The sequence below is a fragment of the Epinephelus lanceolatus genome, chromosome 18 (genome assembly GCF_041903045.1).
Source record: "Epinephelus lanceolatus isolate andai-2023 chromosome 18, ASM4190304v1, whole genome shotgun sequence".
In the NCBI taxonomy this organism is placed as follows: domain Eukaryota; kingdom Metazoa; phylum Chordata; class Actinopteri; order Perciformes; family Serranidae; genus Epinephelus; species Epinephelus lanceolatus.
In genome coordinates this window covers 20,515,080-20,532,261 of record NC_135751.1, presented here as the reverse complement: position 1 = coordinate 20,532,261, position 17,182 = coordinate 20,515,080, and the positions used below count along the sequence as shown (strand labels likewise).

Genomic DNA, 17,182 nt, shown 5'->3' with positions numbered 1-17,182 from the left:
TCTTCTCCCCTCCACCCTCCTGCCTTTGACCTGGAAATTGATATCAGTGCGCCATCTTGAAGAATGTCTCAAATGTCAAATGTCTTTCATTATGCTAACTTATGCTTCTTTGCCTCCTTCCATGACCTGGAAATTGTTCCCATTCATGAAGGATCTTCCAATCCCTTAAATGCACCTTGAGGAGTCAAGGAGAGAGAGGACAGAGGAGGCTTCTGGAGGAGCTTAGAGCTAAGGCTCCTCCGTCTTTGCGCCTCTTCCTCTCCTTCTCCACTTGCATCTCCAATGGGAAGGACTAAGAAACAAGGAAAGGAAGCGAGCATGATGAATTGCACCCCTAAAATACACTCTGAGGAAAGAGGAGGCTTGCTGGAGGAGCTATGAGTGAGGATGCACAGGTGTGTCTTTTGCAGGAGTTTTTTTGGCACCCCTGATGTATAAAAGAGGTGAGATATACAGCTGGGATATACAAACCACAGTCAACTGAAATAAATGTATAAATTGTCAAAAACACTGGTATGCTTATATCTGACAGAGGTCATGAAATACTGCAGTGGGCCACAACAGAAAATGATAGATGCCTGTTGCCTCGACTCTTTCCTCGTGTCTCTGCCTTGCCTCCTCCACTTGCATCTCAGGTGGGAGGGATGATGATACAATGAGAGGAGGCGAGGAAAATAATCAAGGATGTACAAACTGAGCAATGAGAAGAGGGGGAAGAATCTTAAATGACAGGAGAGTTTGTGAAATGGCAAAAAAACCCAAACAGATAAGAACATGATTAATTGTTGGTTGTTTTCATGACACAAAATACAAATTCACAGTTTAAATCAGCCATGAGGTTTATATTGTTGACCATTAGTAATCCCCTTGAGCTGCAAAGGGCACAACAAGTTTCAGTTTCAGCCGAGAGGGTGTTGTACATTTCCTTATCTGCTTTGGTATCAAGTCTGCCTGAAAGCTACATAAGCAAGTTAGATACAAAGAGCACATGATATTTTATTGAAAAACACGTCATAATAAGTCAATACCTTGCTGTCATGGACGAGGAGTTGCAAAGAAGCGATTAATGAAGATTGAGTTAAAGTTGAGTCTGGCAGGAGGAGCCACTCTGCCCTCCATATGCTCTATTGCTACCTGTGCCGTTCCCCCTGCGGATCCACCTACTGCCCCACCTATGATCCCATACAGAACCATCCCCCCTGGCCCCTCTATGGAACCAAACAGTGCGCCCATGACAGCTCCCACAACTAAACCCGTCCCCAGTCCTCGTGCCAGGGAGGTTCTGAGCCACCCGTTGTCCATCTCTGCCTTGGCTCTGATCTCAGCGCCAACACTGGATGTGTAGGCGTCCCTCTGGTGATACAACTCCTCCGCTATGTACTGCTTCTCCATTTCCGTCCATGCCTTTTCTATCTCTGCTGTCCTCTGCTTCCTGAGCCTCTTCTCCTCCTTCTTCACAGCTACCTCTGCCTTCTGGAAAGTTCTGCTGGAGAAGAAGCCCCCTCCTAAAGAGGCCACCATCCTCTCTATCTTCTGCAGCAGCGCTCTGTCCCCGCTGCGGTCTCTCCAGTTCTTGCTGAAAAAGTGAAAGCATCCACCGTACTTCTCGATCAGTTCTCTCAGGTGCCAGTCAGTCTTCTGCACCTTGTCTTCCAGGGCGGCTCCCTCCAGGTTTCCCTCATAAGCCAGGAGGACCATGCAGTGCTTCAGACAGTGTCTCCCAAAGCGTTTCCTCATCAGTTTGGGGGCTCTCATATCATTGGGGGAGATTTTCTCCAAGTCAAAGGCAACAAGAAAGGCATGGGGGCCGGGAATACACAAGCATTTAGACCTTCTCAGCTCATTCTTCCTTTTAGCTCGAGATATATCCTTGTCATAGATGTTTGGCCCATTGACCACAGCCACTCGTCTACCAGCCAGCTCTCCAGTGTTCTTCTTGCTGTCAGAAATACCGGTGATGTCCTTAGAAAACTCCTCTCTCCCAAGTATGGCATTTGTTAGAAGGAATTGTGGAGGTCCACTGCTACCCACCACCATAAGCCTCAGTTCTGTAAGAGACCCTGCGAAAAGTGCAAAAAGTATCATGTGCATTTGCTCACACTTATAACTGTTACTGTATGTCTAGTTTTTACATTGTCTTTCTTTGAAAAAAAATGCTTTTAAGTGCATCAAATTCATATGTAATGTTTTCTACAAGAGGCTGGAAGATGAGGGGAATAAACAGATCATGGAGAATAACTCCTTGCTAACACAAGTGACTCATACGAGGCTGTATCCCAATTGACAGTACTGCCAATACAATTTTAAGACTACAGTGGCTCTGTGAGGCTAAGCTTTGAGCTAAGTGCTAAGGTTGGCATGCTGATGTGCTTAGAATGATAACACGCTGATGTTAAGCAGGTATAAAGCTTGCCATGATCACCATGCTAACTTTTACCAACTAACAAAAAACACAAAAATATTGTGTGAAAAGTCAGAGCTTCATCAAAGTGATTACAAATCATACTGAAGGGAACATTAATATGTGTGTCAAAGTGGGAGCGAATCTATATGTTCAGAGTGTTCTATGTTCTCCAGTTCAATATTCTGATAACACAAATTAACCCATTGTGTTCTGGTCAGATTTGACCATGCTCTAACATATCAGTTGTCAAGACGTGATAGAGTAAAAGCCATAAACACATTATATTGTGTCAAGAGGTTAAGGCTCCATTTCAGCAACATACAATGCACATAACTGTACATATTCCTTATGTTTGCTCTTATTCTATTCTTGTTTTATTCTACTGATGTGTCAGTGAAATACTTCTCATTCAGATTCTGATTTCTAGATCTTACTCTGGTGGAGACACAGTAAATTAGCCCAATTTTAATACTAGACTCCTATTCTAACCGTAACCTCTTTGGGGATGGGAACAGTTTGGTAACATAAGTCTCCCACTGTAAACCTGACTTCTTGTTTTCTCTCTTAACCTTAATCTGTTTGAAATGTCAATAGTTTGTTGTTATGGACCTCCCACCTAAACCTGACCCTTGACCTCTTTCCTATTCTTAACCTGTTTGGAAATGGCAATACTGAATTACTATTGATTTTCTAAACCTTAAATGTTTAAAAATTGTTTTTCTCTTTTTTTCATCTTTTGTTTTTTTCTCTCATTTAACTGGTTAATTAATTTATTTTATATATATATATATATATATATATATATGTATATATATAAAATTATTATTATTTTGGAGTTTTATTTAAATTGTTGGGGAGTTGTTTTCCATACAAAAAAATTATCTAGACTAAGTTCCATGCCATGCAATTAAATCACTTTCAAAGTCATGATTATAGTCTCCTAACCTTACCCAAGCAAACACAGAGTATCCTTCCAGGTTTCCATTATGTACTAGCTGGGCAACAGAAGAATGCCCCATCAAATTTCACTGCAATCCATACACAGTCAACTTCATGGCGGCATTACGGAAAGACGGGATCACCAAAGTCATTAGAATTTTCCCGCTGGATACCATGAATATCTGTACAATATATGTCAATCTATCGAATATATGTTGAGATATTTCAATTTGGATCAAAGTGGTGGTGAACTGACCAACCGGCGGACCAACATTACCATGCCAGAATTCTTTCAGCTCATAAATGCTGCTAAGTGACATGCAAACTGATATGACCCCACTTTTACAGCTCCACAACTTGAGTCCATGTCGTATTTGTTAACCCCCGTAACCCCATGTAGTCAGTCAGTGAGCTTACCTTTCTTTCTCTTATCCATTTGGCAGATTTCCAGCAAAGATACACTCTTTTGATCTGGATTATCACAAAGTTATCCAGCTTCTGTGTGGACTTAAGTCATCACCATAACTGTTGCATGCATTCAGTATAAAGCAATCGCTCTGTCTCTATCACTCTCTGCTGAGGGTAATTGGTGCCAGATTTAATATTAAGTGGAAAATGTCCCCGGGGTTGGAGGCTGGCAGTGAGCACATTCACATTTATTGACATTGTTAATGAAATATTTAGATTAAGTACATAATGACCTGCTGTGTTTTGTACTTTGGTAAAAGTGTGAAGGATGAGAGGAGGTGAGAAGATTTATTCCTTTTTTTGTGGCTGATGTGGTAGCTCTTTTATTTATTTACTCACTGCCACACGTCATATATTGGATTTGTATAACCATTATCATCACATCAAACTCTCCAGTGTCAAACAGCGATGGTCAGAGGTAATTATTTGAACATGACAAACTGTAACTGAGGAGTTGTTTGTCCTATAACAAAGCTGAGTTGAACTCAAAATGATGAGATTTAATGAACTGTAACCCTAATGATAAAATAATTTCATAACCATTCAAACTGCACTGATTTTTGCTTCCTCTGTTAAAATCAACACAGATTTTGTGTGTGATCCCACAAGGTCATCTCACTGTCAGTCCACCAGAATCAGAGAAATCAATAGCTCATTAAATTAGTTTGATCCTGTGTGAACAGAGCATGAATTTGTTTTCTAGATATAAGCTAGTGTCTTTCATGGGTTGTGACTGCAACAACAAATGATAGTATTTACAAAAACCTGCACACCAGCCTCATGCAATAAAATATGTTCATGTCATGTTCATCATGTGATGTTTGCGTATATTTGGGCTACATTGTACAAGTGATACTTAAGGTTCTTGGGTAATTCTGCGTAAGACATTCCTTAATTCCTAACAGTCTTCATACAAACTGACGTAGCAGCTTAACAGGCTTTTACTTTTAGAAGCCAAGAAGATAAGATTTCATTGGTAACTTACAATGCCGTGAGAGGCCTTGTTCTAAGTTATGTAACAGATCTTTTATAGCCCTACATTCCTTCTCACACCCAGAGATCCTCAGATGCACCTTTCCTTGCTGTTCCCAGGTCTAGATTAATTCACAAAGGTGTTAGAGCCTTTGCAGTCAGAGCTGCTCGACTTTGGATAAACCTGTCCAGTGAGAGCAGGGCTGCAAACTACTCGTTTAAATTCATTTTAACTGTTTTATTATTGCGTGTTTTACTCTATCATGTGTTTTCTGTTTTTATTGCTTTTATCTTGTTTTATATGCTTTGTCCTTTATTTGGTTTTGTAAAGCACTTTGTAAGTGTGTTTTGAACGGTGCTTTATAATAGAGTTTATCCTGGGACTAGACTATCATTTCACTGGTGTGTTTCTATCTATCTTCAAATGTATTTAATGGGTAGCCCTTACACCAGTGAAACAGCGCCCCTGTGTGGTCAAACTGTGTTACACACGAAGAGGAAATCACATTGTATGTATTTCCTGTTAGGGGTGACGTCACAGCTACCAGGAAGCGATGTGTAAATAGGACGAAATGACTTTACGCTACTTTGTAGTAACTTCGGCCACATTATTGACACTTTGATATAATCTATATCTTTATAATGGAGCCTCGAGACTCGTGTAGCTGCTTCACGTGACCATGTGTTGAAGTGAAGGACAACTTTCAGACAGACACCAGCATGATCAAACACACGCTCCATGCCTGCAGACGTGCCCTCTCTCCCGGGCTGCGCTGCTTCTCTCAGACTTCCGGCGGCGAAATAATTGAGGATTTATTTGAGCGGACAGGCTCTGCACATCTCACGAAGCAGGCGTCTCTCTACGTGCACGTGAGCTGGCTTTGGTCAATGGATCTGATTAAATATTTCAGTGCAGAGAAATATGCATACCCATGCACTGACTGACATAAATCTTTTTTCAGTCTAATGCAAATACTGTCATGTCTAGAAAGTTTGCCCAAATCATGTCAAAGTCACCTTCCTCATCTCTTCTTCTGCAGTGGCCCTACTGTCTCAGACGGTGCTCCTACTGCAACTTTAACAAGTATATACCCAGAGAGGACAATGACCACATGATGACTGAGTGCCTTCAGAGGGAGACTGAAACACTGCTGCAGCTCAGTCAGGTGTCCTGGTATGTTCATTCATTAGACCTTCACATGATCTCTGCTCACAACACATGCCATCACTCACACTTAATTTTGATTTATCCCCGCAGCATTACCTCAGTGTTTTTTGGTGGTGGGACTCCAAGCCTGGCTCCACCCTCAACCATTGCTGCAGTCCTTGAAACTGTTTCCAGGCGGGCGCATCTCTTGGATAAAGCTGAGGTCACGCTCGAGGTCAACCCTACTCCTGTAGGAAAGTCAAAGTTAGAGGACTATTGGCATGCAGGGGTAAACCGATTCTCCATCGGCGTCCAGGTGAATATATAATCTACAGAAGACTAATTAGATTGTGAACTGTGCACATATATAACTTTTTCAATCTTCCAGTCTTTGCAGGATGAGGATTTGAAAGTTTTGGGAAGAGACTACAGCTCCCATCAGGCTTTGCAAACTGTAGAAGAGGCCAGGAGGCTGTGCCCCGGGAGAGTGTCGGTGGATGTCATGTTCGGGCGACCCAACCAGAGCGTTAAATCCTGGGAGAATGAGCTGTGCGAGCTGTTGAGAGTGTCCGATGACCACGTGTCTCTGTACCAGCTGACCTTGGAGCGAGGCACCCAGCTGTTTAAACAGGTGCAAGCAGGAAAGGTGACAATGCCCGCTGAAGAGGTGACAGCAGACATGTATCAGTGCGCCAGGAGGATTCTCCACCAGCATGGCTTCCTGCAGTATGAGGTGTCTAACTTTGCAAGAAATGTAAGTCCTCACTGATGTCCTCCGTATTTAAGTTGATTATTTTATAAAGATTACAGAGAAGTTTATCACTTGAAAACCTGTGGAATACTAGAGACAAAATGCTTTATAAAAGGAATAAAAACACATTACATCATGTAAGACACAATATGAAAAATAACTTTACATAATATTAATATAAAGGTATAGAGAATATCAGTAAAAATCAAGTGGCTTGCAAGAAGGTTGAAAAATGAAGCCAATGTGCAAGTGCTAAAAGCTGCAATTCCTTGAATGGCCACTAGGGGCTAGCCTAAAAACTGAGTCAATCCCCATTTATACCCATGTTAAAAGCCTGGTACAAAAAAACATGTTTTGGTCCCAATAGCTAATTTCCCCATTTGTGACAACGGTTCAGGGGTGAATTTTTTTATTTTATCAGTTAGATAGCAATAACATAGACGAACATCTCAGATAAAGTCAGGATATGCTTTATGATAGAAATATGGTTTTAGGAGGGATTTAAACGAAGCCAGTGACTCGGACAGCCTATATGCTTGAACAGGTCATTCCAGAGCCTCGGGGCCCTGGTGGCAGAAGTTCTGTCCCCTTTGGTCTTCAGTCTGGACTCTGGCACAAGCAGGAGACATCTGCCAGAGGATCTCAAACTACGTAAAGGTTCATAAGAGACTAACAGTTCTGAAATGTAATCTGGAGCCAGGCCATGAAGAGCCTTAAAAGTAATCAATATGATTTTAAAGTGAATCCTAGAACAAACAGGGAGCCAATGTAAAGAGGCTAAAACTGGTGTGATGAGGTCGTTCTTCTTGGTTTCGGTTAAAAGTCTTGCGGCTGAGTTAAAAGGGACATTGCTTGTGAAACAGTTTGTTTTTTAAACTGTTTTTGCAGTGTCAGTTTGCATGATAAACACATGGGAAAGACTGAGATATTGCACCCAGAAATGTTTTTTTTGAGTTAGTGCTATCAGTAGAAAAAAAAAGCCTGTACAAAAAGAATGGATGTAGCCACCCTGACGTCACCCATTGGTTTGTCGACTCATGTTTTGAGTCTGGCATTTTGGCCGTCGCCATCTTGATTTTTTTGGAGCCAGAAGTGACCATATTTGGACACAAGGGTGGAGCTGTAGAGAAGTGGGGGGTAGATCTGACTCACAAGCCCTTTGTAGATAGGAATTGTGCAAATTTGCAGGAAAGCCCAATCAGTCTTCTTTCAGCATTGGCAGTATAAATACAAAATCGGGGAGTGCAGCAAAATGCCGCCTGCCTACTTTTGTTTACACAGAATACGCCTTTTTCGGGGCAATGGGGGGCGTGAGCAAGTAACAAAACATGTAGCTCAGCAGGTGACGTAAACAGTGACGTGGGAGGGAAGCCACGGAGTCAGTCCTAGTCAGTCCATTAGCGATTCTCTCATAAGTCGGCCTGTTCTTCACCATCCCAGTCATCTGACGGGTAATGGCCTCTTCGTTTGCGAGGGCAAGGAGGGCGCGCAATTCTTTGTCTCCCCAGTTGCTCATCTTTACTGTAGTGTCTGTCAGGTTTGCGTTTCTCTCTCGCTACTAGCTGCTCACTAATTCCTGCTATCAGCTGTTTCCTGTTTGTCCACCACCAGTGGCCAATAAGTCTACCCTACGAGGCGGAAAATTGGGCACCTCGGATCAACTCACCATTCCGCCTCTATGTGTTTAAACACTTGCAGCTTGCCAGCAAAACGGCCCAACATTCGCGGAAAATCTGGCAGTGTAAAAGGGGCTACAGACTGTATCAACACCTTGCAGAGAGCCTGTCACTCAAGCAGTCCTTTCTTTGTGTAACTTTAGGCTTTAATTAAATATAAACGTGGGAGTTACATATAAATTAACCCCTTGTATGTTTTTATGCTATTATTAAACTATAGAGACCAAAACTTTTTTTGTACCAGGCTGTAAACATGTTTATTTCTGCTATAAAGTTGGGCATTTTAACATGGGTGTTAATGGGGGTGGAATCCCTTTTGGAGCCAGCCTCAAGTGGCCATCTTAGGAACTGCGGTTTTTAGCACTTTTGCTTTGGTTTTATTTTTTTTAGCACTGGAGGTTGTCGCTTGGTAGAAAGCAACAATTTCTCTTTTTTTATTGGTGTCTCAGGTTTAGTTCACTTTGTTCAGTAAAGGAATGCTTAAATATATCTGTGTGTATATCTAATATCTGTTTATATCACAAGCGGTATCGTTATCATGATATTCACTGTTATCGCATATTCTCTGCATGTCGTACAGCCCTATTTCTGACTGTTATCCAGCTCTAGTTTCTGATGAAGTGCCTCCATCACTCCATCAACAAGGCTGCTCTGTTGCGCACCATACTACCTCATGAATTTGTCTGAGAAGAACAATCACGACAGCACAGTAACACCTCACTTTGTGCTATGTAGAACGCAGTGAGTCATCACAATACAAGTTACTGGAAGGGAAGACAGTACATCGGCGTCGGCCCAGGTCAGCTGTTATTATCTATTGAAGGCAGTGATTAATGAAAAAGTGTTCTTGTGGCAAAGTTAACATGTTTGTGTGTGACAGGAGCACACGGACGGTTTGTTCCTGTGGGGGAGGGAGGTGTCATCCGGGAGGCGCGGACCCAGACTCTGGAGCCTGACGTCTGGATTCATGAAGTCCAGCAGAGGGGACATGGGACACGGAGGCGGATTCGCCTCAGCCATCTTGAACTGTGAGCAGTTGCACTTACAGGCAGCACTGTTGTATGTTGCAATGACTAAAATTACACAGTGTGAGAAACATGGTGTTGGAGGTCGCTGTACATGTGCTTGTTTTCTAGACACGCTGTCCTTGTGAAATGCTATTATCAGACTCGTCCCTTCACTCAGTGTGTCCTGTCCTTGTCATTATCAACATCTAGTCACTGTTCTCATTAAAGATGTTTCTTTGGTAGATTGGAGGAGGTGTTGGTGATGGGAATGAGAATGACCCAGGGCATTCATCACAAGGTGAACCCTTTATTTCTACATGAAATACACTACTATAGAAAATATTCTATTCAGCACAGCTACTGTGTGATCGTCTTATTTGTTCAATGTTCAGCACATCTCAAGGTCATTTTCTGGTATTTAACAGCACTGGGAGTTGTTTAGCCCTCAGCTGGCCCTCCATGATGTCTTTGGAACATCCATCGATGTCCAAGAGTTGCTACAGAGAGGACAACTCATTCTTGATGACAGGTGACTCATGACTATCATTAACAATACTTGAATTTAAAGTTTTACATTTACACTGGTGCGAAAGAGATTGCCCACCTCACTTGTTTAGGGCTGCAGCGATTCTTTTCATTTAGGACAAAAGTTCTGGTTATTTTTTCTCAATTAATCGTTTTGATAGAAAATAATTCCCCACGTCTGAAGGCTGATGTATTCATATAGCTTGTTTTACTTGACCAACAGTCAAACATATTCACTTAAATTGTAATTTAGGACAAAGAAATGCATCAAATCGTCACATTTGAGCAGCTGAAACCAGGGAATGTTTGGCATTCTTGCTAATCGATTAATCAACTAATCATCGCAGCTCTACACTGAATCTCTTATCCATGTTTTTTCTTCTTTCCATATTATCAGAGGCCTGCGATGCTCCTGGGATGGACTGGCCTTACTGGACAGCATCCTGCCAGCTCTGCTGGTGGAGCTGGAAAGACAAATCAGTCAGAGGCTACACAGGGACCACCACTGTGCTGATGGACAAACAAAGAGGACTTGCAACCCACGATGACAGTAATGTTGATAGAGCGGATAACTTCAGCAAAAGTTTGTGGGTTACACTGACAGGACTTGTGAAAAATCCTTAAAACAGGCAGATTCATAGGTCAAGTCTGACCTATTTATTATTTATGTTTAATATTGAGATAGCTTGGATCTTTTGAAGTGTGGTTGTACGAGGTACTTGGCCATAGTCAGTGTATTATATAAAGAAAATGTTGCTCAGCCCCCAGTTTAGAGAAGCAAGTACAAGTACCAACAGAGAAGCTAAATAATTTACTGTTGTGGATGGGGGCAGCAGCAAAACATATTTAAGCCACATAAATAAGGCTCACCTACTGTGATGAGCACATAGATGGGCAACTGAAGCCATTAACAGCTTTCTTGTCAAGACCTGTCTGATTCGGATAATGCAGTGAAAATATTCTGAATATAGCATACGCATAAATTTTATTGATTCTTTGAGGTGGGCCTTTTTAGCGGCTAAAATAAGTCTTGTTGCCAACCCTGTCCACAGCAGTGCATTGCCTAGCTTCTGTGTTGGTACACCTGCCTGCTTCTCCAAATCGGGGATATGCCAACCGCCATCTACTGCATATATAATACACTGACTATGAATAAGTACCTCATAAAACCCCACATTTAAAGACTGGAACTATACATTAAAGCTCTCTTAAGGCTCTGGAGCTGCATGTGGCTCTTTAGCCCCTCTCCAATGGCTCCCTGTGGCTTTGACAAAAAAAAAATATATGGAAATGAATAACAGTTATTTATTTAACATTTTAATTTGTGTGTGTCAGTGCTTCAAGCCTACAAAAATTCTTATATTCCTCAACTGTAAAAATGTGAAGCCTCTATACCAAATAAAATTGTTTTAACATTTCAGCAGCTAAAATGTGCGTACACATTTTCCTTGAAATTTTGCTGAACCTCAATAGCAGTGGCTAGCCTTGAGTCTCTCAAATCCAAAACAGTAAAAGTCTCTGAATACAATAGAGAATTTAGTAGTGCCTGGAAAGATTTGTTTGCTTTCACTGCCAGCTCTGCAGACTTAAAGTACCAAACAATCATAAATAGTGCCCTGCAGAGTGGCCACCTTATGGTAAACATGAATGAATGCTCATTTAGACTATAAGTTTAGGCTAATTTATACTTGATAGGCTGTTCTGCCTTCATTAAAAGCCTTTAATATGTTTTGCGGCTCCACACAGATTTTTTTAAATGATTATTTTTGGTCAAAAATAGCTCTTTTGATAGTAAAGGTTGCTGACCTCTGTCTTAAAGGCTTTGCCATTTTTCACATTGTATTGAGTTTTTCCTCCTCTGTGTTACGCTGCTGTATAGATGACATGTACAGAGAAATAAAACAGGCCCCACGGGCTTTTATATTATATTGACTCTGTATCATATTGTAATAACTGCCATCACTCTTGTTTGGATGAGAACATAATGTATTCTATTTTTAAAAGCCTCCCAGTACTGTCACGCAGTTATTGTTTGTGCGACATTTCTCATTAAGGTATTGTACTGCCATCCAAACATAATTATTGTTCTCCCAGTACACAGGAAATTGCGTCGCCTTCTTTAGATACACCCCAACTCCCTTTGGGTGCATAAAGATAATAATTGAGCCTTATAAGTAGGTACATTTCACACAATACTTTGTCAGCAATTTGTTAATATCGTAATTATTTCCTTTGAACTTTCCTGGGATAATCTGGGACTACAATTATGGAGGAGAGAGAGATGATGTTCAGTTGTGTTTGAAGCAAAATCCTCTGGCAATCTAATACTGATTATAAACTCAATAAAGTAAAGGTAAACAACAGTCTCAGAACTTTGTAATGTGGCACTAGATATAGGGAAATATATACTGTAGAGATATATAGATATAGATTTTTTAAAGAGATTATGGACCATAAAAATAAAGTGTAACCAGATTTTTCTCCCTGATTGTTAGTGACAGTTTGATGTGGATTCAGTCAGTGTATGTTTACAGCCAGAGAGCTTCATGAACATGCACAAATGTGGCTGTACAGCCTGACATAACTAAGGACCAGTTCTTGCATACGATCCCTGCTGTTTTCTGCAGAAATCACGACACTGTATCAAGACTGGAGCTCCCTCTCTGCTCTATGATTCATAAACCCTGATGATGAGTCCTCTTCAGCACTGTCAGTAAATGCAGTCTGCTTTTATTTCCCACTCTGTAAATGATCTAAACAATGCTGGTAACATTAGTATAAGGGCATAAATCATTACCTCCGCTTTACAAATGTGTTCATCTGCGTCAGTAGGTCTTGTATTTGACGAGAGAGGGTTTAGAAAGGGAACACAGCGAAGGACATGCCACCCTGACGCACTTTTAAGTACTGAACTGAACACTAACCTCCAAGGAGCACCAAACTTCGTCAGCTCATTGCAGGAAACTCAAAAACCGAGGCTTTGTCTCCATCAAACCATCCTTTTCACACACACCAAGGCCACTCTGAATGAGCAGCCCACACATTTGTTTCTTCTCGGGAACCTGAAGAGTGGGTTGGATATGTGAGGAAGAAAAGGCTGAGTGTTTTTAAGGCAGGCTATAAATTGATTTTCTACTCTACGGTGGAGCCGAGTCTGATGTGGGCTCTCTCCATGGTGCTGATTTCACCGACTTCAATGCGTCTCTCACCTCCCCCTCTTCAATAGATGATGCTCCAACCTTTATGTGTTTAGAAACACCACGGTGACACATGAGAGTGTAGGCCATTATAGTGCTGACTAACCGGGCATTGTAACACCTCGACCCTTGGTGCCATCCGCAGCCTTGTGGGAGGATTTGGAATATGAACAATCTCTGGTGTCTAACAAATACTAGGAGGTGTGTAAGGTCAGTGTGTGAGTCATCTCCGTCCTCCCACACACCCTTGTGGTCATGTTTTGTGCCACCACTTGAGGACAATTAACTGGTGACGAAAATAGTCTAACAATATCCACATCCTATTGACATGTTTCATTGCATGTCTGGAATAAACTGATAGAACAGAAGCCCATGTGACAATTAGAAATACTTTTATTATAGGATAATATACAGGTACATACAAAAAAACAAAATATGAATGCACTGGTCCAGCCAGGTGCTATACAGAGTATAACTCCTTACATAATATGACATTGCAGCATACTACTACAATTGGTTTATAGAGAAGGCTCGCAAATTCATTGAATCTGACACCTCTCGGGTTTGTTTTGTTTGGTGCTGGACCTCAGCACCAGCCGCAGGTCGCTGGTGAAGCTCGGGCGGCGCGCCAGTGGCTCCACGGCGGCACAGGGCGCACCGACTCCCCGGCTCCCTCCTCTACCTCGCTGGCCGATGCACATCGACTGGTAGGTGAGGATGGGTACAATCTGATGTCGTGACGGACTCGTCTCGTCCGGCAGTCCACCTAGAGCCGCGAGGGCCCTGAACACACCTTCAAGTCCGGTGTCGTCTTTAGCAGAGGTTTCGAAGTATGCGACGTCCCCACCGAGGATGTCTGTCACCTCTGAGCGTCTGACGGCTCTCTGCGATTCCAAGTCCGCTTTATTCCCACATATCACCACAGGTACTCTCGGGGGATGTTTTAATTTCAGTAACTTTGCCTTGGCAGCTTTGATCTCGTCGAGCATCTCACAGATTTCATTGAAGGACTCTCTGTCATCCAGACTGAAGACGAGCAGGAAGGTGTCACCTGGAGAGAGACAGAACACTTTAATTAGTGACAGGTTACATTTCCATGGCATTTTTTTGTTAAAAAACATTTTCCTGAAACACCAAAATTGTATCTCAGTTGATAATCAGTCAGAGGGCTCACCTGTCAGTATGGATAACCTCCGTTTTGCAGGGAAGTCCCTCTCACTTGTGGCGTCCAGGAGATCAATCTGATACGCCTCTCCTCCAATGTGGAACAGCTTTCTGTGGAAGTCCTCCGTCGTGGGTTCATAATCCTCTTCAAATTCTTTACCCAAGAACCGATGCAGGATGTTGGTTTTACCCACTTTCCGTGCGCCAAGCACAACTACTCTGTGACAGTTCTTGGGCTTGGTCAGACCCAGCTCCAGCAGATCCACGGACCGTTTCGGGAGTCGATCACTCGATACCTGCCTGTTTCCAGAACTCGAGGACCTGCTTGCTCTCTTTTCTTGCTGCCTCCAGCGCCCTTTAACCGTTTTGATGATGCCCATGCCCGCCTTCGATATGCTTGAGACTTTAGGGTGCTGGGCTACTGGGGTGAGGGCTGCGCTCTGGAGACCTGGGTGCGTGATGCCTGCATGGTGATGCCCGGTGAGATGGTTGAACATTTCGAGGATGCCATCAACGGGAAGGTAAAGCTTCTCTGTTGCGTTCATCTCCATGTTTGTTTCAATTCCAGACACCGAGAGGCTATCATGAGTCTGAAGACCCAGTTGCTTCCCCATGTGAGCGCCGATACGGAGCCGAGTGGCTCCTCTTATACACCCACACCAAGCGCAGTGTCTGCGTCATCGTCTCATCACGCATAACACACTCCTTTTATAGAAACACAAATGAGCACCCCATACAGACACAGCACTCAAGATCTCTAATTAAAACTACAGGAATTTTCCTTTAAAGAGATGAGCTCCAGATGAGTCTTCAAATAACATTTAAATTATGCCTCTGAATATTTTGTCCTGAGATAAACCTTTGTGTAAAAAATAGCAGTCTGATATATTCAAACATAATTGTTCAGATGTGTCCTGCCTCATTATGAATAAATGGATGGACAGGTAATTGCCCAAACGCTTGTTGTCATGGCCACAGCTGATGAGCACTAATTTATATCATTCTCTTCTTTCAAAATACTGTCATGGTGACAATAATCATTTGGTGTATTTTCAGTTGTTCTGTGGCTTGTCTCTTCAAAGTGTTTTTGTGTTCACATCACACAGTGTTCTCCCAACAGAAGCCACTTGAAGATACGTGCCTGTGCAGCCTGACATCACTGAGCATCTGAGGTTTAGTTATTCATGAGGCTGTTATGAGCAGCACTTGCAAACCTCTCTGTTTTCTGCAGTGATCACGACGCTCTCGGTGTCAAGACTGGAGAAACAGCTCGCACTCTGCTCTCGGACTCATACAGCCTCAGGTTTGATTTGTCATTGTATAAAGACATTTTTAAAAACCACAATAAGGCTAGGCAGTAATTATAATATGTATTAGGGACCCCCCCCCCCTCCCCATCCCCATACTCAAAATATATTGATAGAAAATGCTCTGTTTTTGTCTAAGCAGTGTTGCCGTACCCCAGCAGAAGCCATTGCTTGACTGCTGTGGGTCCAATCAATGTCAAACACCGTAGTGTCTTTCTATTTCATTGCTTTCATATGTATTATTAAGTGGAAAACTGGTTAGCTGTTTAGTTTCTGCAAACTTCTCCTGGGGTGAATTCCCCTTACACCCCCCTGGAGGGTGGGTCACAGAAGGTGTCAATTGAAACCGGTCCCCCAGTTGCTGCCCAGCCCTGCTATAAGCGCATGAACCTTTACTTTTCCTTATAGTGAAGAGCATGAAGGCAGTTGTTGCACCAACATCTCAGGTATTTGAGAGTGAAAGCTTAGCCAGGGCACACTGTGAAGGACGTGTCCTGCCTCACCTGACTTCACTGAACTGAACATTTCACACAGTCCTTTGTCTGTTGATTGCAGGAGCTAGAACATACTGAACAACTGCAGCTTTTTCTCCATAAAAAACATGCTTTGCACAAGCCAAGGTCACTCTGAATGAGCAGCCTACATAATAGTTTCTTTCTGGAGACCTGAGGAGTGGGTGGGATATGCAGTCGGACTGAAAGGAAAGGCTGATTGCCGTAGAGAATGCAATCTCGTTTCAACATGTGCGGCTCAAGGGAAAGAGGAAACCAGCAGAAATGTTGTGATGCAAAGTGTAATAGAGGTCTGCCCTGAAATTCATGATGATTCACTGATGAACCCCCTCTGTAGCTGCTTCGTTTATAGGGGAGACCGGGGGCAAGTGTAACATTTTTTTGGTTTCGATGTCATTACTCAAAAACCTAATTATTTGAATACAGTTTTTATGAAGGTAACTTGCGTCTGTGTGCTACTTAACAGTCAACAAATGATTTTACAAGCAATGTGAGAGTCACAATATTGATTGAATCACTACAAGTGAAATGTTACATCTGCCCCCACATGCAGAGGAAGCTGTAACAACATGTGTAATGCCTTTATATCATGCACCACAATAAACTTGCGCAAATATAGATTATTCATTGAACTATTAATTCTAATTGAATTAAAGCATTCTAATTAATCATATGAAGTATGAGACATCAGTTTGTGTGCTGGCAAGCAGAAATGTGTGTCAAGAAGGATGCCTCATCTGTTACTGCAACCCAGATCTACCCTCTGATCCCAGTCTCACTCCGAAACCGTCGAAGTCCGGCATTTGGGCAGTGACCTGCAGCATCAGAAACCAACTGAAAAAGGTATTCCTTGACATCGGCATGATACCTGGCTGGTTGCCATTATAGTTTAACAATGCCTGGCAGCGTCAGGGTGAAACGCAGCAGGACAAGGACGAAAGTTAAGGCGGCAAAAGTCTGAGTGGGGTGGACGGGAGGGGTGGTGGATAGGACTGACAAACATGGACTTTCACCTGAGAGAGTGGTGTTCGTGTCCCTTAAGATGCTAGGGCAAACCCTATTCTTTTTTCGGAAACCGTACCACGTGTTTTTGTTGTTGAAGAAAAATACAAT

The 17,182-nt window shown here is 42.5% G+C and overlaps 3 protein-coding genes across 3 annotated transcripts; 1 reads left to right on the top strand and 2 right to left on the bottom strand.

Moving 5' to 3' along the window:
• Positions 1-1,019: 1,019 nt before the first annotated feature.
• Positions 1,020-3,788, bottom strand: LOC117268327 (GTPase IMAP family member 7). Its single transcript, XM_033644691.2, has 2 exons — positions 3,761-3,788; positions 1,020-2,060 (listed from the first exon to the last, which is right to left on the bottom strand). The coding sequence occupies exons 1-2, from the start codon at positions 3,777-3,779 to the stop codon at positions 1,036-1,038; spliced, it is 1,044 nt and encodes a 347-aa protein (XP_033500582.1). The 5' UTR covers positions 3,780-3,788; the 3' UTR covers positions 1,020-1,035.
• Positions 3,789-5,318: 1,530 nt separating this feature from the next.
• rsad1 (radical S-adenosyl methionine domain containing 1) lies at positions 5,319-11,815 on the top strand. Its single transcript, XM_033644202.2, has 9 exons — positions 5,319-5,653; positions 5,824-5,957; positions 6,042-6,246; positions 6,319-6,684; positions 9,093-9,156; positions 9,238-9,385; positions 9,608-9,662; positions 9,790-9,893; positions 10,287-11,815. The coding sequence occupies exons 1-9, from the start codon at positions 5,504-5,506 to the stop codon at positions 10,435-10,437; spliced, it is 1,377 nt and encodes a 458-aa protein (XP_033500093.2). The 5' UTR covers positions 5,319-5,503; the 3' UTR covers positions 10,438-11,815.
• Positions 11,816-13,461: 1,646 nt separating this feature from the next.
• Positions 13,462-14,945, bottom strand: rasd2a (RASD family member 2a). Its single transcript, XM_033645735.2, has 2 exons — positions 14,261-14,945; positions 13,462-14,137 (listed from the first exon to the last, which is right to left on the bottom strand). Exons 1-2 carry the CDS (start codon positions 14,862-14,864, stop codon positions 13,626-13,628), a joined length of 1,116 nt encoding a protein of 371 aa, XP_033501626.1. The 5' UTR covers positions 14,865-14,945; the 3' UTR covers positions 13,462-13,625.
• Between the last annotated feature and the right edge of the window lie 2,237 nt (positions 14,946-17,182).